The sequence below is a fragment of the Ovis aries genome, chromosome 12 (genome assembly GCF_016772045.2).
Source record: "Ovis aries strain OAR_USU_Benz2616 breed Rambouillet chromosome 12, ARS-UI_Ramb_v3.0, whole genome shotgun sequence".
NCBI lineage: Eukaryota > Metazoa > Chordata > Mammalia > Artiodactyla > Bovidae > Ovis > Ovis aries.
Window position 1 is genome coordinate 79,873,167 of NC_056065.1, and position 22,182 is coordinate 79,895,348.

The window sequence follows — 22,182 nt, forward strand, 5'->3', positions numbered from 1 at the left end:
GGTTCCCAGGGCCCAGTGTGGGGCTGCAGCCCCTGCGAAGGCCCAGGGCAGCTGACCGAGGACTCACCTGTGGGCGTCCCTCCAAGGGCTCTCTTTCTCCCGCCAGTCTGACAGGGCAGCACCCAAGCCTAGGCTCCAAGGGGCCTGGGCCCAACATGGCTAAGACGCAGAAGCCCGTGGCTGGTGCCCTGTATCAGAGGATCTGAGTCAGAGGAGGAGATAAGCTCAGGGCCGGATCTGTGAGATGAAGACTGAGGCTGGGATGCCCCGAGGCTGGGCCTGGGTGTGAACAGTGAAGGCATTTCCAGAAGGAGGGGGCCTCCCCATCAGGGAGGGGGTGGGCAGCGTCCAGACTTGAAACGTCCCGATGTGATTGAAAGTGAAAGTGAAGTCACCAGTCGTGTCCGACTCGCTGCGACCCCGTGGACTGTGGCCTATCAGGCTCCTCTGTCCATGGGATTTTCCATGCAAGAGTGCTAGAGTGGATTGCCATTTCCTTCTCCAGGGCATCTTCCCGACCCAGGAATCGAAGCCGGGCCTCCCGGACTGCAGGCAGACGCTTTACCGTCTGAGCCACCGCGGAAGCTCATTCTATATGAAGACACATGACCGAAGTGCACGTGTAATATACGATGAGTGTGTATTTGTGATGTACAATGTGTGTGTATACACGTATAATTCATTAAATTTACGTGTATATACATCTTTAAGTCCAGAATCTTGTTTTTCTAACCTCTAATTCGCATTTGCCTTGCTAGAGGAGGACCTTTTACCAATTTTCACGGTCAGTACATCTATTTCTGAAGAAAGAATGTTTACACAAGAGCCACACGTATCTTGAAAAGCAGCCCCCTTTTAAAATTTTCAATGATCCCAAGGAATCTTCTTTTGAAAAAGGACATAATTTTAATGTGAATGGAGTCGCCATGGAGAAAAAAAGAGCTCCAGCCGAATGCTTTTCTGCGCAACATTGCCTGGGTGACCACGTCTCTTAAGGACAAGAATTCTATTTCTCCCAGTTGAGAACTTTCTGTTTCAAGTTGCTCATGACACGCTGAAGTGAAACTCCAATCCTGTGGCCACCTGATGTGAAGAGCCGACTCAGTGGAAAAGACCCTGATGCTGGGAAAGATTGAAGGTGGGAGGAGAAGGGGACAACAGAGGATGAGATGGTTGGATGGCATCACCGACTCAATGGACATGAATCTGAGCAAACTCAGGCAGATGGTGGAGGACAGGGAAGGCTGGTGTGCTGCAGTCCGTGGGGTCGCAGAGTCGGACACGACTGAGCGGCTGGGCCACCCCAAGGCAGTCTGAGCGTGTCGCTTCAGTTCCTGGGTCCACTCTGGGGTGGGAAGTCCTTTCTGTGTCATGCGTAACCTAAAGGGGACGCAGAGGGGGCTGAGGTCTTAGGTGGGGAACATACTCTAAAGTATACATCCTGCGTCTTGGTTCAGTGGCAGACCTGCCCTTTTCAGACAAGGTGAGATGAGTGAGCGTCCGCCCGAGCTCACCTGAAATGCAGGCTGAGCATTGCCGTCATGAAGCTGCCAGGCATCCCCTCACACACACAGAACAACGTGTGCCCTGCTGCTGAGCGCAGCGGCAGAGAATGAGGCAGAGGTCACCTCACGGCCCAGCTCCTGGACCTGGGTACCCTGTGTCCCCCGCCCTGCGGACGTGCCCCCAGTTGCCCCAGGAAGGCTCTGCTCCGGGCTGGCCAGCCTCGCTGCTCTCGGGGTGAGGTCATCCTCTCCCTGGGAGGCGAGGCCCCGCGGCAAAACCAGCCAGGCCTGCACCTCGGGGCTGACGTCACCCACCCCGCAGGGCTGCTGCCGGCCAGGCCGCCAGTGGGCTTGAGCAAAGGGCACATTCCTGGCTGTGGTCCCCTCCCTCACCGTCTGGTGGAAAGCCCCGGCCAGCCCCGGAGCCCTGGTGCAGCAGGAAGGGCGGTAGTCCAGGGAGAGGGGCACCGGCGGTACTGGGGGTGGGGGGGCGCGGGGGCGCGGGGGCTCTGCGGGTGGGGACGCCCGGACACGCTGTGCGGACAGCCCCGAGCTGGGGGCCGCCGACCTTGGCCCTGGCTCCCCCATCTGCACCCCGGGCCCTGGGGGGCCCCGCCCGTTTCCCAGATGAGGACAGACCCTCCTCTCTGACTCTCAGCCCCTACCCTGTGCTGGCTGCTCTCAGGAGGATCTACCTCATCGTCACGACAGGCCCAGGTGATGGGCAGGAGCGGGAGCCGCAGCTGTGGGATGGGAAGGGGGGGCAGGCAGCCAGGAGCGCCCGCCTGGGACCCCGCCCGGGACCCCTCCCAGGCCCCGGACCTCCAAACCAGCATGCCTGGTGCCCACTGTCCCGCCCTGGGTCCTCTACCCAGCGTCCCGTACCTTCCACCGTCCGACTTTCATACCCTTTCCTCACAAACCCCAGGCCCTGCAGGTCCTCAGGGAGGAAAGTCTGTGATGAGCTGACTCACACACACATCCCGTCCAGCCCGGGAGAAGAAAGATGGAAATTAGTCAGGAGCAGAGAGGCCAACATTTTACCCTCCGATCAGAGCTGAAGGTCATAGGTCACCGATCGGTGATCAAAGGCGATAGCTAATGGCCATCGATTTCTTCAGGAAGTCTGAGGTGGGGGTTCAAGTGGGGGACAGATCACATCCTGCGCGTCTGCTGCGCGGTGGGCGGGGGTGGAAGGGATGGACGCTGCCCTCACAGGGACAGATGTCAGCAGCAAGAGCTGACTGCTCAGCCGGGTGGCGGGTCCTCTCAGAGGAGAGGGCAAGTGAGCAGCGCTGGTGGGGCTGGGGGGCCCACTGCGATCCAACTAGGAGATCGGAGGCGGCTCGACGTCTGAGTGGAGGCGCGGGCGACCGCCAGGCTGTGGCGGGTCGGGCGGACTCTGGGGGTCAGCGTCCACTCACCCCCAGGGCAGTGAGGAGGCTGGGGGCAGACGGCAGAACAGCCGAGCGTGACCCGAGGCGGGGGCCCCAGCTTTCCCTCCGAGGGGGAAGGAAGCGCGAGGGGTCTGGGGGACTGCCGGGACCACTGGGGAGGAGCAGTTCCGGGGAACAAGTGGGCAGGTCAGGCCATGGAGGTGGTGACGGGGTCAGATTCGGGATGGGATTTGGACAGGCAGCCCACAGGCAGGACCTGCTTCCAGATGGAACAGGAAGCAAGAAAAGGGAGGAATCAAGGCTCGAAGAACCGCCCGGAAGGCAGACGTTGCCATCTGGTGCGGGAGGAGGGTGCGGGAGCACTGAGAGTCGGAGTTGCCGGTGGACAGGCTGTGGGGCGGCCGGACACTCTGGGCTGGACCTCAGGGCCGGTCAGCGCTCCTATGCCGTCTGACCACCGAGAGCCAAGTGAGCTCACAGCGAGGGGCGAGAGGGCAGGGCAGGCCGCGCCTACCCTGCCTCTGCACTCAGCCGGGAGGGGGCCGAGGAGGGGCGGCCGCGGGGGGTCTCAAGGTGCCAGGTGAGGGCGGGCCTGTCATGCTTCCCCAGAGCAGAGACAGCGAGCGAGGCCTGAGACCAACCGGGCTCCTGGTGAAGGGGGCCCCGCGCCCGGCAGGCCCAGGGGACCACGGGAACGCTCAGGAGTCCTGGAAGGGAGTGGGGCGAGAGGCAGCACCTGGGCTCTCTCAAGACTCTCTGCCACCCCGTGGGCTGCAGCCCTCCCGGCTCCTCTGTCCGTGGGATTCTCCAGGGAACAGTTGTGGAGTGGGTAGCTATTCCTTTCTCCATGGGGATCTTCCTGACCCAGGGATCGAACCCGGGTCTCCTGCGCTGCAGGCAGATTCTTTACTGAGCCACCAGGGAAGGCCTTCTCCTAAAATGGAAGAAATTAAAGAAGTCAATAGAAGAGATGTATATGCCCGTGGGGCTAAGAAAGTAAGAGGGGCAACATTTAGGGAGAGGGAGGGGCCTACAGGACCAGGAGGGGAGAAGCTGGCGGCCACAGGTGCGTGTTGGGGCGTGGCGGACACCATGGGCTGAGGGGCTGAGAGGTCTCCTCTGATGCTTTATTTTCTCGGGCAAACGGAGCAAGGTCCTGGAGTGGACGTGAGGAGGGGAGGGGGTGAGGGCAGGGGCGGACTGATCCTCTAAGAGCCGGGGGACTGGGAAAGGCAGCCCCCAGGCCACCTGAGACTCACAATCGGGAACTGAAACCAGTTGCTCAATTTCGGTTCATTGACATTTCAGACTTATAAGTCTTGCTTGGGGCAGGGCGGCTGTCCTGTATATCATGGAGTCTTAGCATCCCTGGCCTCTGCCCCATTTCCAGGCCATGAGCACTGGGCTGATGAAGAGTTACCTGAGCTCTCCCGCATTTGGAGACGCCCTCCCCCCCGGTCCCGCTTTCTCCCTGCCTCTCAGATCACGCCGTCTCCCCCTCCGTCTGTCCTTTGACCCCCTCCCCTCTGCTTTCTACACACTCTGCTTGAGCGGCATCTACACCTTAGCTTTACCTGTGGTGTGTGCGCTGGTGGCCCTAAAGCCTGTATCTTGGGCCCACATCTCCCTCCTGAACACCCCAAGCCGTCAGGCCCAACAAGGCTAGCAGTACAGCGGGGTCCTTTCTTCTAAAGAACGGCTTCCACCTGCCTACCCCTTCACTCAGAACCTGGGTCATCTGGACTCTGGCCCCAGGCCCATCACCGAGTCCCACTACACAGCAGACACCACAGGTTGTCCTGCCCTGGGCCCACCCGCCCTGCCCTCTGCAGCCATTGCTCTGCTGGAGCCTCCCCCTCACTGGGAACTGCAGCCGCCAGCGGCTGCTGACCCTGTCTCCAGCGTAGCCCGTCCACCTCCCATACTCTGACCTCAGCAGTGAGCTTTCAACCCCTCAGCAGCTCCTCAGCAACCTCAGTGAGGTTGCAAGCACCGCAGCCCCTCAGCAGCTCCTCTCACCCCAGGGTCCACACCCTTGACAGCCTCCCTTCCCGCCAGCCCTGCCTGGAGCCTGGGCTCCTGTCCTGCTGTACACAAGGGGCCGATCCCCACGTCTTTGCCTTTGCCCGGGACGCTCCCTCTGCGTGGATGCCCCATCTCTGGCCCGGGGAGCTCCCGTGCCTTCCCCAGCCCACCCGCACCTGCCTCCCGAGCTGCCTCTGTCCTTGGCTGCAGTGTTACTTTGAAAGGACTTTCCAGTGCTCTCATCCCTCGAGTCATCAGGGGATGAGAACACCTGCTCCCTCGTGACCTCAGGAGGGGAGAGTCCCTGCTGTGGCTGCCTTTGTGCCATCAATGCCTGGCACACAGACTCTTCAATGAATCACCCTTTTTAATAGGGACATAGTATTTCAGATTATAAACAGATGAGTCATGCTTTAGCTAACCTGTCCCGAATATCAGATGTGCTGTTTGCTTCACTCTCTGGAATCACTACTGTTTATTTTTCAAAATGAAGAAGACCCTGATCTGTTTGTCCTCTTCTTTCTTCTTTCTCTTTGGCTGCTCTGGGCAGCATGTGGAATCTTAGTTCCCCCAGCAGGGATTGAACTCATGTCCCCTGCAGGGGAACAGAGTCTTAAGTTCTGGACCACCAGGGAAGTCCCTTCTGTTTTAAGAATAGTACGACTTTCCTGTAAAAGAAAATTTAGGCAATACAAAAAGGCTTGAAAACAAAGTGAAAACCGTGCATGATCCCACCATGGAAAGACAGTCTTTCTGATCAGGCTGATGCCTCTGCTAGGCTGTTTCCCACGCGCTCCGTCATCCCCGCGTCTAAAACCGAAACAGGCATATCACACGTGCTGTCCTACAGGCAGCGCAGCGGTGCGTCTCGGACATTCCACGTCATGAGATGTTCATGTCATTCTGAACGACTGTTCGCCTGTGACAGTCTGCTTCATAAGCGCCCGCAGGTGTCCTAGACATTGTCAGGGCGCTGTGAGTCTCCCTGCAGACATGCTTTGCGCCCACATCTTATTATTTTCTTAAAATACAGTTCTTGACATAGACTGTTGCCAAGGGGAAAGGGGTTGGGAGAAGCACAGACTGGGAGTTAAAACTAGTGTATGTTAGCTATCATACATCGGAGAAGGAAGCGGCAGCCCACTCCGGCGCTCTTGCCTCGGGAATCCCAGGGATGGGGGAGCCTGGTGGGCTCCTGGTGGGCCGTCTATGGGGTCGCACAGAGTCGACACGGCTGAAGCGACTTAGCAGCAGCAGCAGCAGGATTATATACGGGCTGGATAAGCAACAAGGCTCTGTGTAGCAGAGAACTACATTCAATATCCTATAGGAGAAGATAAACCCTGATGGAAAAGACTGGTTTTAAAGGCTGTGTGTATATACATGTGAGGAGGAGACAGCGGGAGCGTTAGCACTCACTCATGCGCAACTCTCTGCAAGCCCATGGACTGTAGCCTGCTGCACTCCTCTGTCCGTGGAATTCTCCAGGCGAGAATGATGGAGTGAGTTGTCCTTCCCTTCTCCAGCAGATCCTCCCGACCCAGGGATCGAACCTGGGTCTCCTGCATTGCAGGCAGATACATGTATATATAACGGAATCACTTATTTGTGCAGCAGAAGCGTATACAACATCGTAAAGCAGCTATACTTCAATAAGAAATGCTGAAACAGGAGACAGTGAGCAGCCCTTGAGGCTGAGCTGTCGGGTTGGATACTGGCGCGTCTTCAATGCTCTTGCCCAGATGTTCTCCAGGAGGTTGTGCAATGTCGTACACGGAACAGCGGCGTAAGGCAGCTCCGTGCCCCTGCCATGACCAGCACTGGGCATCACCGTGCGTCTCCTCCTCTTCAGCCCTGGGTGGGGTGGAAGGGCCATGATTCCATCCTGTCTGAGAGAATACTGAGCAGCTTTGAGGCCACCAACTGTCAGACACTCACACGGTAGATGCGTAGCGAACATTTTATGGATGATGAATGGTGAGTGAAGGCAAGTTCATGATGGCACATAGCACCTGGGATACTGGACTTGAGTCAGAGACGCAGGATTCAATTCCTGGTTCCAGGAATTCCCTGGTGGTCTGAGGTTAGGACTCCACACTTTTACTGCTGAGGGCCTGCACTGACCGCCTGGTCGGGAAGCTAAGAGACCACAAGCCAAGCGTCCGAAAAACAAAGCACCAAGGACACTTCCAGAAACTTGGTTCCAGGGTCTGTGCAGCCACAGGCAAGTCGCTGAGCTCGATTCAGTCACACGGCTTACTCAGCTGTGAATTGGAGAGCGTAATCCTCACTTGATGTGATTTTTGCGAAGTTAAAGAGATACCGTGCTTTGAAACAATGCGAGGAAAATTCTGAAAGTAACACTCACATATGACAAGACGCTCAACTAGTCCAGAGAGTTGTGCTTAGACAGTCTCCTCACTGCCCGACTCCCTCTCCCGTCCCAGACACGACACGGGCTTACTTGGCGTCCTTCCCGAGAGTCTCTCCCCACCCCACCCCCACAGGATAGCTGGTTGCATACATTGTCATGTGCCTGCTTTTTCCGCTCAGCCTGGTCCGCGGCTGCCCCGTTCCTCCTCGCTGGTGTAGTCTGTTAGCCGCTTCTTTGTGAGAGGCCGTGTAGACATCGTGCTTAAGAGCACGAGCTCTGGGGTCAAACTGCTCAGTCTGAGCACGACCCAAACGCACCAGCTGGACACCCTGAGTAACTGGCCTTAGCTCTCTGATCCTTGGTTTTCTGATCGATACAATAGGGGTGATAGAGACCCACCGCAGAAGGTGGCTGTGCAGGCCGTCTCTGTACATGTGTGTGCATCTGTGCATATGTGAGATACTGACCACATCGGGCACACAGTGGCCCCTCAGTAAGGTGACTTACTCCTAAATTTGCTTCCAGCCTTTTCTTATTTTCAAAGAAATATTCTGCTGTGATTACCCTTGTGCCAATCTCCTCCCCGACAAAGAACCAAAAAGCCCAGCGTACAGGGGTGCCCGTCCTGTGCACACACGAGGATGGAAGGCCTGTTTCTGCTCAGGACACAGAAGGCCCCGAAGGGCTGCCTCAGCCCCAACAACAGCAACAACAGAAGCAAACTGCCGAATCAGGGAGCTGAGGCCACAGGACAACCAGGGGGCCTGGAGCCCGCGGAGAGACAGGTGTCCCCCCGCCAAGGGGAGTGGGCCAAGACAGACTCTCCTGAGGCAGTGGGCGGGGGGTTCAGTCCAGGAGATGAGAGTTCCGTGAATATGTGTAACAATATGCGTATCGAGTTGCTGAAGGCAGAGGGAGGGCTCCTGACGCAGCTGTCCCTGGAGGTGCGTCTCGTGGACGCGATCCTCAGGCCTCCACACGGATCAGGAGAAAGTGGGTGACAGGTGGAGGGGGCTCCCGGGGGGGGCAGGAACCCCCCCAGACCTGCCCCCAGAAGCAGGGGGTGGACGGGGCGGAGGGGAGGGGAGGGGCGGAGAGCCTGAAGGTGCTGGGGGTGCGGCAGGAAGCAGGGGGGAGGCCAGGGGCTCCTGAAGCAGCAGGTCTGTAGGGGAGAAGGGTGCCTCGTGCCAGGGACCGCGGCAGAGTCTGGAGACACGCTGGTCCTCACAGCTGGGGGTGGGGGACGTGCACTGAGGGCCCCAGGCGGGCGGGGCCGGGGATGCTACTGAAGCTGTGCAGAGTCGCGAGAGCCCAGCCTGAGCGGCCAGACAGCCCGAATGCCAGCAGTGTCCAGCACGGAGGCCCGGGTGCCACAGGCCTCCCTGGGCCAGAGGAGGGGTGCCAAAGACATGGCTCGGCAGCCACAGGCTGGGGGCCATGATAGCTGAAAACCTCCTACCCTGGAGGCCCAGGTGGAGCCGGACCGGGACGTGGGGATGTCCTGAACCCAGACCCCCGGCCACCAGGGCAGCAAGCCCCAAGATGAAGCTGTCTACACGGAGCAGAGCCAGATAGAGGCCTTCCGAGGCCAGGGCACAGCAGGACGGGGAGAAAGGCCAATGCCGGAGGAGCGAGGGGCCGGGGCAACTGATCAACCCCATCGCAGCACAGAACTCAGACCGACCTGAACCCCTGCCCAGACTCAGTACCCCGGGCACCCGCGTGCACACACGCACACACACACGCACGCACACATGCACAAACACACACGCACACACATGCACACACACTCATGCACCCTCACACACACGCACGCGCACACACACGCACGCACACGCACAAACATACACACTCACACACCCGCACACACATGCACACGCACGCACACACGCACGCACACACGCACCCTCACACACACATGCACACGCACGCACACGCACGCACACGCACGCACACGCACAAACATACACACTCACACACCCGCACACACACGCACACACACGCACACACACGCACGCACACACGCACCCTCACACACACATGCACACGCACACACACACACATGCACACGCACACACACACTCACGCACCCTCACACACACGCACTCACGCACGCGCACACACACGCACACACACGCACAAACATACACACTCACACACACACATGCACACGCACACACACATGCACACGCACACACACACACAGCCTAGTAGAAGAGACACACCCGTAACTGGCCATACGTGCTGTTCACCTCAGTCTCCATTGTTGTGCACAGATATCCCTGGATGGCAAGGAGATCCAACCAGCCCATCCTAAAGGAAATCAACCCTGAATATTCACTGGAAGGACTGACGCTGAAGCTGAAGCTCCAATACTTTGGCCACCTGATATGAAGAGCCGACTCACTAGAAAAGACTCTGATGCTGGGAAAGATTGAAGGCAAAAGGAGAAGCAGGCAATGGAGGTTGAGATGGTCAGATGGCATCAGTGGACATGAATTTGAGCAAACTCTGGAAGACAGTGAAGGACAGGGTAGCCCGGAGTGCTCCAGTCCACGGGGTCGCAAACAGCTGGACACGACTTAGGAAATGAACAACAGCAGCACAGACGTAGAGCATTTAATAAAAAATCATGAGACACGGAAAAAAAAAATCAAACGACAAACATCTCACTGTCAAGAAGCAAAGTTACCGATAGAACCAGGTTCTTGGATGCTGGTTGGACGCACGTTCTTGGACACAAAGGTTGTCAGGCGTTACAGGTTCTAGTGGAAAAGTGAACAAGCAGGAACAGACGGAGGATCTGAGCTGACACTACGAGCACTGTGGACGCCTCGGAGGGGTGCTGGGGGGCGAGTGGCTCCACGGGGTCCGGAGGAGACTCAGCTTCTGGGAGGGAGGAAAGGGGATGGAAGAACGCCGGAGCTCGCTGCCAATCTCTGGGCGAAGTCCCAGCCTCCCAGAGCCGAAGACTCCTTGCTAAATTGAAAGGCCTGATGCTTGCCTCTGGGCGATTGACATGAAGAAAGACTGTGGGGACCTCCCTGGTGGTCCCGCGGTCAAGGTAAATGCTTCCAATGGAAGGGACACAGGTTCGATCCCTCGTTGGGGAGCTAAGATCCCAAATGCCAAGCAGTCAAAAAATTTTTAAAAAGAAAGACTGTGTAGGCAGCAGGTGTGAGTAACAGCCTTTGGAACATCTCGCCTGTTGATGAGATGTTTAAAGTTTTTTTTTTTTTTTTTCAAAATGGGAAATAGTTCAGTTCTTCAAATAATTTTTATATATTTGTGTATTTTTAGCTGTGCTGAGTCATATACACAATTTAATTTTCTTTCAGAAAATATAGTTGTTTTCCATGATGCCCGCCCAGAGATAACCACTAACAGTTTACAAAAATATATCATTCTACACACAGTGGATGCAAACCCATGTTCTCCCCACTGAATAGTACCTCGAGGGCAGCTGCACGTGTCAGTAAACAGAGCCGCACAACACTGCTCTGAGGGCTGCCTGTGGTGTGAACCAGCGTCGCTGCTGCAGAGAGCTTCACCCTCACTGCCCCTTGGGTGGCACCCAGCTTTCTGCCAGTCGTGCGCAGTTACGCGGCAGCCCGAAGGAGAGTCCTGCTTCGCGCATCTTGGTGCATCTACCCAATCGCTTTCATCGGAAGAGTTCTCAGATGTGAGAGTGCTTTTCCAGGCCTTCAGACAGCTTGTCAAATTTTCCTTCAGAAAGTGTCTTCTACTTCACACCTAGACCCACGGTTTCTGGCAGGCTTGAATTCCTTCACATCCTCACCAGCCCAGACCACAGGGGTGCTCTCGTCCCTCTCTGATAGTGAGAGGCAGTGATCTCCTAGCCTTAAGCTGCTTGCCCGTCAGACGGTGCTGCAGAGGACAGTACCTGTTCTGTCTGCAGCCCCCAAAGCCCAGCATTTGCATGGACCTCCCCTCCCCTCCCCTCTTGGCTAGAAGTCAGCCAGGGCACCAAGCCTGCCACGCAAGGACTTGCAAACCTGGCATGCCAGGCAAACCCACAGGTCGGGCCAAGGAGGACAGGTCAGGGGACGCTGGGGCTCTCGCTCCAGCCGGGCGCGGGTCACTGGGGCTGGCAGGTGTGGAGTGGGCAGGTGAGGCTGAGTCATCCGGGACTCTGGGTGTGGTTTCCTGGATCAGCTCCAGAGTTGACACGAAGGTTCCAGTAACGGGTGGCTGAGCTGGGCTAATTGCTGCTGGTGCTGCCCCAGCCCTACCCTGCACGTAGCAGGAGCAAGGGGAGGGGGAGGGGAGAGGAGGGAGGGGAGGGGAAAGGAGGGAGGGGAGGGGGAGGGGAGGGAGGGGGAGGGGAGAGGAGGGGGAGGGGAGGGGGAGGGGAGAAAGACGTGGGGGGGTGATGGGGGAGATGGGGGACGGACGTCAGGACAGGAATGAGGAGGCTCCCACGGGGGTCTCAAAGACTGATACTCTCTGCTCCCGCAGGATCCCCGGGAAGCGCCCCCAAACCCCCTCTGCCGGAGCCCCGCCCCAGGCACGCTGCCTGGCCCCTGGCCAAGGGGCTGAGGAAGGGGGCCGGGAGCCAGGGTGGCAGGCTCCCCAGCTGGGAGGCCTGCGCTCTGGGATCCCTGGGGCTCTGCAGTCCTGGGTGGCCCTCCCCTCCCGGGTGCCCAGCACACAGCCCAGGGCGTCACAGACGTTCGGTGAGAGGAGGAGCTCATGACGCCGCTGGTGCTGAGGGCTGAGCTGCACCTGTGTGCCCACACGCCCTGTGTCTGCAAGCAAGTCGCCGACCTCCTCTGAGCCTCAGTGTCCCCATCTACAAAATGGGGCGCATTCACCTGGATCCAGGGCCCTGTCCCACAGTCACTGGTGGTGGGTTATGAGGCAGGACTCCCCTAGGGCACTGTTCCTCCTGAAGAGACATCAGTTTGGGGAAGAGTCGGGCTTCCCTGGTGGCTCAGATGGTAAAGAATCCGCCTGCAATGCAGGAGACCCAGGTTCGACCCGTGGGATGGGAAGATCCCCTGGAGAAGGAAATGGCCACCCACTGCAGTGTTCTGGCCTGGAGAATCCCGTGGACAGAGAAGCCCAGTGGGCTACAGTCCATGGAGTCGCAAAGACTTGGACACAACTGAGTGATTAACACTTGGATGGATGAATCAGAGGGGAGGGGCCAGACCGGGACAACACTGCTGGGCAGGGGGCCCTTGGGAACCAGCTCAGAGGTTGCCCATATCCCAGGGCGCATGAGGGCCTGGGTCCGTCGTGCAGCGACTGGGCTGGAAAAGGTCTTGAGGTGAGAAGCTCGGCCTGCCCCTCACAGTGTCTGTAGCCCACCCCCATGAGGCCCCACCCCCGGCTGACTGATTGACCATCGTCTTGCAGGTAGAGGGGTGCCGGAGGAGCTACTTGTTGGGAAGCAGTAGGTGGGGGTGGGCGCAGCTCTGTCCCGCCAGCGCCGGGCGCCCGCGTGGCGGGACTGACGGAGGCTGCGGGCTGGGCTCTGCCTCCCCAGACGGTGGTCCTGCGGGCAGCCGGTGCCGCGTGGCCGGACCTTCTGGTTCTTAGGAGAAGCCCCTACCCCGTTACTCTGGAAACCGTTCTGCTTCTAAGGACTCGGCAGCAGCGTGTTCCTGTCCTGCTGTGCAGAGGCCGCTGTAGGGGAGGCACGGGGTGGGGTGAGGGGCGGGCCGCCCGCAGGGTCCCTGGGCCAATTAGGCGGTTGCCACTTAGGGTCGCTAATCATTTTTTTGTTTTGAATAATTCTTAACTCGGGCATTCATTTTGCACTGGGCCCAACCTGGGTGTGGGGAGACCTGAGCCCACCTAGGGGGAGGAAGGGAGAGAGAGGCTTTCAAACACGGGGAAGGAAAAAATGGGGGAGGAGGGGAGCTGGTGAGTAACGGGCTGGGCTGGGGGCTGGGGCAGGCTGAGGCTGGGGGCTGTGTGTGTGTGTGTGTGTGTGTGTGTGTTTGCGTGCGTGCAGAGGGAGGTGGCAGGGGTGGGGGCAGGCTGAGGCTGTGACCTGTGTGTGAGTGGTGCGGCTGTCAGCTGGGGGTCCGTGAGTGTGTGTGCACACAGGGGAGGTGGTGTGAGTGTGTGTGTGCACACAGGGGAGGTGGTGGCAGGCGGGGAGAGGCACGGGCCAGCCTGACAAATATTTATCGAGCCCTGCTCTGCCAGGCCTGGGGAGGCCTGAGATGAGTAAGCCTGGCCTTGCCTGGAGGCCCCACAGCCCCTGAGGGCAAGAGGGTGTAAACAGTGAAAGGAATCAAGGCAGATGAGCAGCCCCCAGCCAGGCAGGGAGGGGAGACGGGCGAGGCCAGCCCTCCCCCGCAGCCACACACAGAGGGGCTCCCTCCCCCTCCAGCAGCACCCCCACCCCTCGGGGGAGGGGAAGGGGTGGCCACGCCCTGGGGCCAGGCTGCCTGGGGCTGCGATGGGCTCTGCTGGTCCCAGGTGGGGAGAGGGCAGTGTCCTGAGGCAGACACACCCCTGTGGAGGGGGCGAGCCCTGCCCCAGTCACCCCCCAGGGCCGGCAAGAGCCCCGCTCGCCTCGGGGTCACCCCCTGTCTCTGCCTCTGACCTTGGGTCAGCGTCCAGCCCCGCAGGGCCCGGGCCGCCCAGTCCCCTCTGAAGGCTGTGGGGCGGCTTGGAGCAGATAAAGGAGGAGGAAAGCGCCCCATAAACTGCAAACGGCGGGACAAAGGTCGGCGCACTGTGGGCGCAGCTGCCGCGGCCCTTTGGCACAGGAGGAAGGGCGGGTCCGGCGGGCCGGCGCTCCTGCCTAGCAGACCCTCACCTGCGCCTCCGGGGGGCAGGGGTCCTGGGCGCCCAGGCCCATTCTCAGAAGGGACGCAGGCAGCCAGGCAGCCCCTCCGAGGGCGTGAAGACAGTGAGCACAGTGCCTAGCACAGACATTCTCAAGAAATGAAGTGGTTGTTGGGCCGGGACCCCAGCGGACAGCAGACACACTGAAGTGGGACGGCTGGAGGCTGAACTCCCGCCCGCCCCGGCCACGGGCCCCTTCAGAAGGGACACCGCTACCCAAAGGGCCCCCACGGCTCCATCCGCTCCCGACCACTTCCCCATCCTCCTCTCCCAGGTCCTGTCCTCCAGGTGAGCGAGCCCTCCCTAACACGCGTGCACACACATGCACGCACACGCACACGCATGCGCATGCTCACGCACACGCATGCGCATGCTCACGCGTGTAGATGCGTGCACACGAGTCTGTACTCCTCTGGCCCCTTCCTTACCCACATGCCCTTAGTGAACAATCTGATATTTCTAAGACAGCTAAAGAGCCTTTCAGACCCACAAAATGGCCTTCTAAAGTGCTGACAGGAAATTGTTGGCCCCTCGGGGAAACTTCAGGAGGACGCCCAGGACGGCCCTCAGAACCCAGAAGCACTGTCCTGTGCACAGAGCTGCGACATCCGCAACCCGCTGCCAAGCCCCGACCCTGGAGAAGCCGCTGGGAGCCAGCATCTCACCCATGACCTTGGCCGAGTCCCTGGGGCCGTGGAGCAGTCTCCCTCCTGGGGAGGGGGTCATAGGGGCAGGGGCTTCGTGGGGAGGGGTCACAGGGGCAGGGCCTCTGGGGTCTCAAGTGCTCTTCTTGCTTCGTTTTTCCCTCCACGAGCTCATAACTGATTCCACGTCTGAAAACAAAAGCTTGAATTTATCTGACGGTTATTTAGCCTGCCGTCAACTCGGCTGGAAGGCACAACCTCTACTCCATGAGGCTGGACACGCACCCCCGACTCCTCAGCGGACGCGGTGCACACTGGCCCAATGTTGGAAGCGGGCAGCAGAGGCCTGGTTCAGCTCAGGTCACCCGGCCAGTGCCTTGTCTGCAGGATGGCCTCACCTAATTCCAGCACCAGCTGGCAGGCCTGTGCCCTGGAGCCTCAGCTCTGGGACGTGGAGCCCACCCCAGGGTCTGCCCCGCCTTCACCTCCGGCCAGCAGAGCCCTGCCCTGGTCCCCTTTCCCAACCCTGCTGCCTGCATCCATTCCAGAGCTGCAGAGCTTAGTGCACAGGTCGCTAAGACAAAGGTTAGAAAAAGGCCAGAAGGCACTTTATTGGAGTGCTCCCCTCACACAGGGAGAGAACCAGGAGCCCCACACCTCACCGGCCCAGCCGAGGGCCTCGAACAGTCAGTATGGCACCAGTGCCCGGTGTGGGAGGCGTGGGAAGGGAACGTCTTAGAAAAAAATAGATTTCTATGTACATGTCCGTATTTATAGCACATAAATTAGGGAGTGCCCTGACCCCTGCCCGCGGAGTCCAAGCAGGGAGGAGGAAGCCAGTCCAGAGAGAAGGGCCCCCTCTCAAGGCCTGGGGCCCGCGGCCTCCTCAGCCCATCCAGCCTCTGCAGGAGGCAGGTGTCCCCAGCTGGGGTCCAGTGAGGTCCAATCAGACAGGAGGGGCTGCACCTGCAGCGAAGGCCAGTGCACGGTCACCTCAAACTCCAGGTTTGTAATTCCAAAAGGAGGGCAGACCGCAGAGGCCACTGGCCCCAGCGGCCAGGATGACGCTGACGGGACCCAGGGCCTCAGCTACTCTCCAAGGCACGGGCTGCGCGCCCCGACGGCCGGGCGGTCCTCCCAGGGGCTGCACTTCACGTCGAGGATGGTTGCAGGGTTGGTCCGACCCTCAGTTCCTGTGTCCCACCACCTCCTCCTCCTTCCAGCCGCTGGAGTTCCTGCCGAACTTGTAGACAAGCCTCCGGCCGTCCACCCGCTCGAGGATCTCCCGCTTGTAGTAGTACCTGAGGGGGACAGGTGGTCAGAGGTGCCGGGCAGGAGCCAACCTGCCTGCTGGGCTCTGGCCCAGGGGACATGGGCCTGAACCATATCCCGCACAGGAAGAGCCTTCGCTCCCTCACCCTGGGCTCTGTGGGGGACACCTGACCCTCCCCGGGACTGCATGGAGCAGTGTGGTCTGGGGCTGGAGGAAACCTGGGAGGAAACTGAGGTCCAGAGACAAGCAGCTTAATTACTTCAATGGTGTGGACCAGGGTTAATGCCCACAAGTGCCTTTCACGGGACAAGCCTTGCAGATAGAAACGCCCATCAGACCAAGCTCAGTGTGTGCTGCAGGCCAGCCAGCTGCAAACCAGGCCATCGCTCGTCTGCACGAGGGGCAGGCCCTGCGACTCCTTGCCGCAGGGGACTCATGCCGACCTGAGGGGTAGGACGCTGACGGCGCCCGCAGCTGCCCACCTCATGGCTCTGCTCAGCTTCTCGTAGGTCATGCTGCTGTTCTTCTTCTTCTGGCCCCACAGCTGGGCCACAGCCTCTGAGCGCAGGAACTTGAAGACGCCCTCTTGCCGGTTCTCCCACTTCATGAGGCCCTCGTTGAGCTCCGGGTGGATGAGGATGTCACGGATGAATTCCCACAGGTGGGTGCCTCTGGGGGCTACAAGGCCAAGCTCCATCAGTCAGCGGCCCAGGCACCTGTGGCTCCCCCAACTGCCACCTGGCCCAGCACACAGTCAACTGATGGCTGCCCCCAACCTGGCCCAACACTGTCTACTGATGGCTGCCTCCTAGCCTGGTCCAACACTGTCTACTGATGGCTGCCTCCTAGCCTGGTCCAACACTGTCTACTGATGGCTGCCTCCCCACCTGGTCCAACAGTCTACTGATGGCTGCCTCCTTGCCTGGCCCAACACTGTCTACTGATGGCTGCCTCCTAGCCTGGCCCAGCACAAGATCTACTGATGGCTGCCTCCTTGCCTGGCCCAACACTGTCTACTGATGTCTGCCTCCCTGCCTGGCCCAACACTGTCTACTGATGGCTGCCTCTCTGCCTGGCCCAACACTGTCTGCTGATGGCTGCCTCCCTGCCTGGCCCAGCACTGTCTACTGATGGCTGCCTCCCGGCCTGGCCCAGCACTGTCTACTGATGGCTGCCTCCCGGCCTGGCCCAGCACTGTCTACTGAAGGCTGCCTCCCTCCTTGCCTACCCCCGTAGACAGCCAGGGGAGCTCCAGGAGGACCATGGGTCACACGGCAGAGGTCTAACCTGCTCAAAGACTGATCAACGTCTAGCTGGGATACGAGAGCCGTTGAGACACAGTGGCGCCACTTTAGGGAGCTCACAGTTTGGAGGAGTAACGGTGAAAAAGCAAATACACCAGTGGGTGGTGAGAGCTCAGCAGGAAGGGGACGGAGCTGGCCCCTGCCCAGGGGACGAGGGACAGCTTCTGGAAAGACTGACCCCAGAAGCAAACAGGCCCCCTGTGTGTGGAGGGGAGTGAGCTGTGGGACCCTCCTGGTAGCTCCAGGGGCGGGAGCCCACTGATGGCCTGAGGCCAGCAGGTAAGGGCTTGGTGTGGCAGGCCCACCCCTGCAGAGCCCTCAGGGGGTGGGGCCTCCAGCAGCCAAGCCTCGGTCCATGCCTGAGCCTGCCCGCACCACCAGCAGTGTGTCCCTCAGGCAGGAAGGCTGGAGTCCAGCCCGAGGCCTTCCTCCTGTAGCCATTGCTGCCCCCACACAGGACCCCCTGGCCAGGCTCGGCCATTAGCGTATGACCCACTTGCACGCTGGGCCCGTGGCCTTAGCACATGGAGGGCCCCAATCAGGAGGAGAGAGGGCCAGCCCGCCTCACCTTGCCCCCAGCCCAGGGCCCCCCACAATGTGGCCCACCCACCCTTGGGCGCCCGCTCACCATGCTTGCTCTTCTTGCCTTCCAGACACTCTCGGGACTCTTTGCTCAGCTTTCGGGGCCGGCCCCTTTTCCGCTTCCCGTGCTTAAGCTCCCCCTTCTTGTAGTCAGGAAAGCCATCTGGAGGGGTGGGGCGGAAGGTCAGGAGTGGGAGGGCTGGGGGCTGGGGAGCAGCCTCCCTCCAGGAAACCCTAGAGGAGAGCAGGGGAGGGGGCACCCTCGGGGGCCAGGAGGCTCCCTCTGCTCACCCCCAGGAAAGAGCTTGCTGTCTGGGGCGTCCAAGTCCACGTCACTTCCACCAGAGTCCGAGGCATGGGGGCTCTGAGACGCGCCAGTCCCTGGGGGTCAGGCCAGAGTGAGCCCCTAGCAGGCCAAGCACTGCCCAGCCAGGGCCCGTCCTCTCAGAAAGCCTGGGCGGTGGTGGCCGTAGAGATCAGGGCTCAGGACATCCGGGAGGGCGGCGGCGGGCAGACGCCTGAGGGAGGGCTCACCTGCGGTGGAGACGTCGGAGCTACCTGGGGAGGGCGCCCCCGCGCCAAAGCTGCCTGGGTAGGTGGGGCTGGCCTGCCTGCAGTCCTCGAGCATCTCCTGGGCGAAGGGGCTTTCCTGGTCTGGGGGCAGGGGGTGAGTGGTCAGAGGGGGCCCTGGCTCTCCCAGCTGGGGGCCGTCAGGCTGGGGAAGGATGGAGGAGGGGCTCTCACCAAAGGGGCCTTGCTCCCCGAGAGGCTCCTGGAGGGCCAGGCTGTCCTTCTCCAGAAGCTCCATGATCCAGCTGAGCTCGTCGGGGAAGCTGGAAGCTGAGGATGAGGGGGTCAGAGCCCAGAGAGTCGGCTCCCCTTCCTTCCCCTCCCCGGGGCAACCAGCCTCCCTGCCGGGGTAGGGGTACTCACTGAGGTCCCAGAGCTGTGAGTAGAGCTGGTCCCCCAGGGGTCCGAACAGCAGGCGCAGCTCCTCGGGCGCGCAGCGGCACAGGGCCGCGCCGTCCAGCTCGCAGCGCGAGAGGTCGATGGTGCCAGGGTCACACCTGTGCCGCTCCGCCTGGTAGCTGACCCAGTCCAGGACCTGCGCTTTGGACCACAACTGGGGCTGCTCCCCCAGCCAGCTGGCCTTCTCTGCAAGGGGCCAGCGCAGTCAAGGGTCAGCCCCCTCTGGCACCCGCTGGGGATTCCCGGGGTTCCCCCCCCCACCCGGACGGGGGCAGGTGGTGGTGCTCACGGCACCCTGGCCAGCACCCCCCCAGGCAGGTACCCCCAAGCCCCAACACCCCAGCCCGCCCCCTGCCCGATCCCTCCCAATCCCAGGCTCTCGCCCCAAATGCCCAGCCTCTCCTGAGACCCACCTGAGCCCTCTAGGGCCACCTGCGGGCTGCCCAGGGCCAGCACCAGGTCATCGGCCCCAAAGGTGGGCGCAGGGGGCACAGAGGCGAGAGTGGGGTCGTCCGAGCTGTACATGGTGCTGAAGTAGTTGCTGAAAACGTTGCTGATCTCACAGGTCGCAGCCATGGGGCTCCCTGGGAGCGGGGGAGGCTGGTGAGGCCGGCACCCTGCCTCACCCGCGGGCCATCCTGCTCCCACCAGGCCTGGGGCAGTTAGAGCCCCAAGGGCGGGAAGGTCAGCCTGTCTTGGGACCAGCTCTCCTCCAAAGAGGCTCCAAGGTCTCAGAGCGGAGTGAGAGCGTGTGGTGAGCAGGGCACCAGGCCGGGCTCCCTGTTCTGCCCGCCTGGGTCTGCGGGTGGGACCAGCTATCACGGCCACCGCGTCCTTCCCTTGCCGTCAGGACACGGCCCGGCACTCCCGCTTGCGCAGATTCAGAACCGAGCTCCACCGCCCCTCCCCATCCCCCGGGCCGGGCGGGGGTCCTACCGTGGCAGCTGAGGGTGTGGCAGGCAGGCCAGGGGCTGCCGGCGGAGGAAATCCAGGGGAAGGGGCCCCACCAGGTAGCCAGGTAGCCAGGTAGCCGAGGCTCTGGCTGCGCTCCCAGCGCGCTCAGTAGGGGCGTTGGAGCTCCGCCCGCACCCGGGCCTTTATAGGCGCCCGCGGTAACCTGAGCTGGCGGCTCATTGGCCGAGGGGATTTCCTGGCCTTTAGACGGGGCTCCTGGCCCAGGTGATTTGCATACTTTGTGCCACTTGGCTGGGGTCCAGGCCGCCGGTGCTGGGAAGTCAGGCCTAGCTGGTTTAATGATTGTCAGGTCCGTCACCCGCGCCCTCTGGGGCAGTGGCCTGGGCGGGCGGCCCCGGGTGGGCATGTGCCCTCTCTGCTCAGGAAATTCCTCAGGGGGGCCAGGCCGGGGCTGGGCAGAGGGGAGGGGAGGGGACGGGGGTCAGGGCTGGGTCAGGAAGGCTACCTGCAGGTCTGAGGACTAGGGCAGGCAGGTAGGCAGGGAAGGCGCGGAGGTCTGGGGCAACAGTCAGGGCTGCTGGATGGGCGGCCGCAGGGCCAGCCACGGGCCCACCGCTGGCAGGAGGCTGGGGGCAAGGTCTCGGCACCCCCTGCCTGCCTGATGCCACCTGAGCCTCAGGGTTGCTGCAGCCGTGTCTGGGGGCCCTGGCGCTGTCAGAAGGACCCCCCCACTGTCCCCGACAGAGCTGCCTCTGGGGCCACCGAGCGAGGGGCCAGCCCCGTGCGGCCGTGTTTACCCCTCTGCGTAGCAGACCGGCATAGGCCTGCTGCCCCCTAGCGTCAGAGGCCCGGCTCCCTGGGCCCAGCTGGGTGCTCTTCAGGGAGCAGGCCCCATCTGACCCTCAGCAGGGCCCTCAAGGTGGCAGCTGGCGGCCCACAGACTCGCCCGGGCCAGGGGGGCTGGTGAAGTGGGGCTGAGGTCTGAATCCCCAGCTGGTGCTCCCCGCAGACACCCTCGCCCTCCCTGTGGGCAGGGGACCCCTCCGACCACGGCCCCTCCATGAGCTCATTCGTAACCACAAGGGCTGTCCCGAGACCACGCAGGCCTGCGTGGGGGCAGCCAGGGGTCTCCTCCATTTCCCACCCTTGAAGACAAGGCTCTGTGGGCCTAATAGCCCTGAGTCTCCTCCGGACGTTTTTTTAACGCATCAGAGACACGACATCTGAGCACCCCTCGCCGCCCTCCTTGGTCTGCACCAGGGCTGGGGCGGCCACCTGCTCAGTCTCCTGAGTGAGGACACCCCCGCCTTGCTTTAACCCCCGGTAGGACAGATGCCCCTCTCCGGCACTGAGGTCCCAGCCCTTCCCTTGGCCCAGACGTGGGGGCCAGGCCAGACTGGGGTGAAGGGGGGCAGGTTGCAGGGGAGAGCTCCCCAGCCCTCCAGGCAGCCTCCCCCACAGCCCGAGGCACGCCCTCTACCCCAGCCCTGGAATGCGGGCGAACCGGCTCCAGCCTCAGGACGGCTCACGCTCACGTGCTCCTGAGCCGGCCCTCCAGGGCAGCGGCTGTGGCTGTGACCCAGGAGGGCCTTGGCGAGGGCAGGCCTGCAGGGGCTGCGCGGGAGGAGCGGGCAGACACGCCTTCCCTCCAGGGTCAGCCTGTGAGAGTGGAGGCAGGCGGGGGCCAGGCCAGGGCTGTGGCAGCGGGTGGTACGGGGCAGGGCCCCTGGACCCTCTCTGCCTGGACAGAGCCCAGCTCACCTCCGGGACAAGGCAGGGACGACACACGGGCCCGCCTTGAGCTCTGAGAGTAGACGGGACCCTGGCAGGGCGCAGTGGGGAGTGATAGCTCAGGGTGCCTGCTGTGCCGCTGAACTTTACCCCGGCTGAGGAAGGGCCTCAGGGTCCACAGAACCCCGGGGTCAGCACGGAACTGAGGCTGAGCACCTGGATGCTGAGCGGGGCACAGGGGTCCTCAGGGTCCTCGGTGTCCACACGGAACCGAGGCTGAGCGCCTGGACGCTGAGCGGGGCACAGGCGTCCTCAGGGTCCTCGGTGTCCACACGGAACCGAGGCTGAGCGCCTGGATGCTGAGGGGTCCGGGGGCCACGGCAGTCCTCGCCTATCACAGCAGCCGGGGCAGCCCTGGCCAGCCGAGGAGACGGTTTGCTGGATGGGGCGGGGGTCCTCCACGGGCCTCGCCGCCAGTAAGGAGGCTGGGTCTAGGAAGAGCTACTGGATATTTGCATGCTTCTCCGTCACCCTCACCCCGGTTGCTAACCACTTAGATCCCCATGTGGAAATCACTCAGAGCTTGGGGTGAAGTTCTGGGCAGACTGCTTCTGACCACACACTGAGCTGAAGAC

At 61.4% G+C, this 22,182-nt stretch overlaps 1 protein-coding gene across 1 annotated transcript; it reads right to left on the reverse strand.

Annotated features, from left to right (window-relative positions):
- Positions 1-15,359: 15,359 nt before the first annotated feature.
- ELF3 (E74 like ETS transcription factor 3) lies at positions 15,360-19,974 on the reverse strand. The gene is made up of 9 exons (XM_027976036.2): positions 19,838-19,974; positions 19,315-19,485; positions 18,866-19,087; positions 18,677-18,772; positions 18,467-18,586; positions 18,224-18,313; positions 17,979-18,095; positions 16,529-16,724; positions 15,360-16,074 (listed from the first exon to the last, which is right to left on the reverse strand). The coding sequence occupies exons 2-9, from the start codon at positions 19,475-19,477 to the stop codon at positions 15,960-15,962; spliced, it is 1,119 nt and encodes a 372-aa protein (XP_027831837.1). The 5' UTR covers positions 19,478-19,485; positions 19,838-19,974; the 3' UTR covers positions 15,360-15,959.
- Between the last annotated feature and the right edge of the window lie 2,208 nt (positions 19,975-22,182).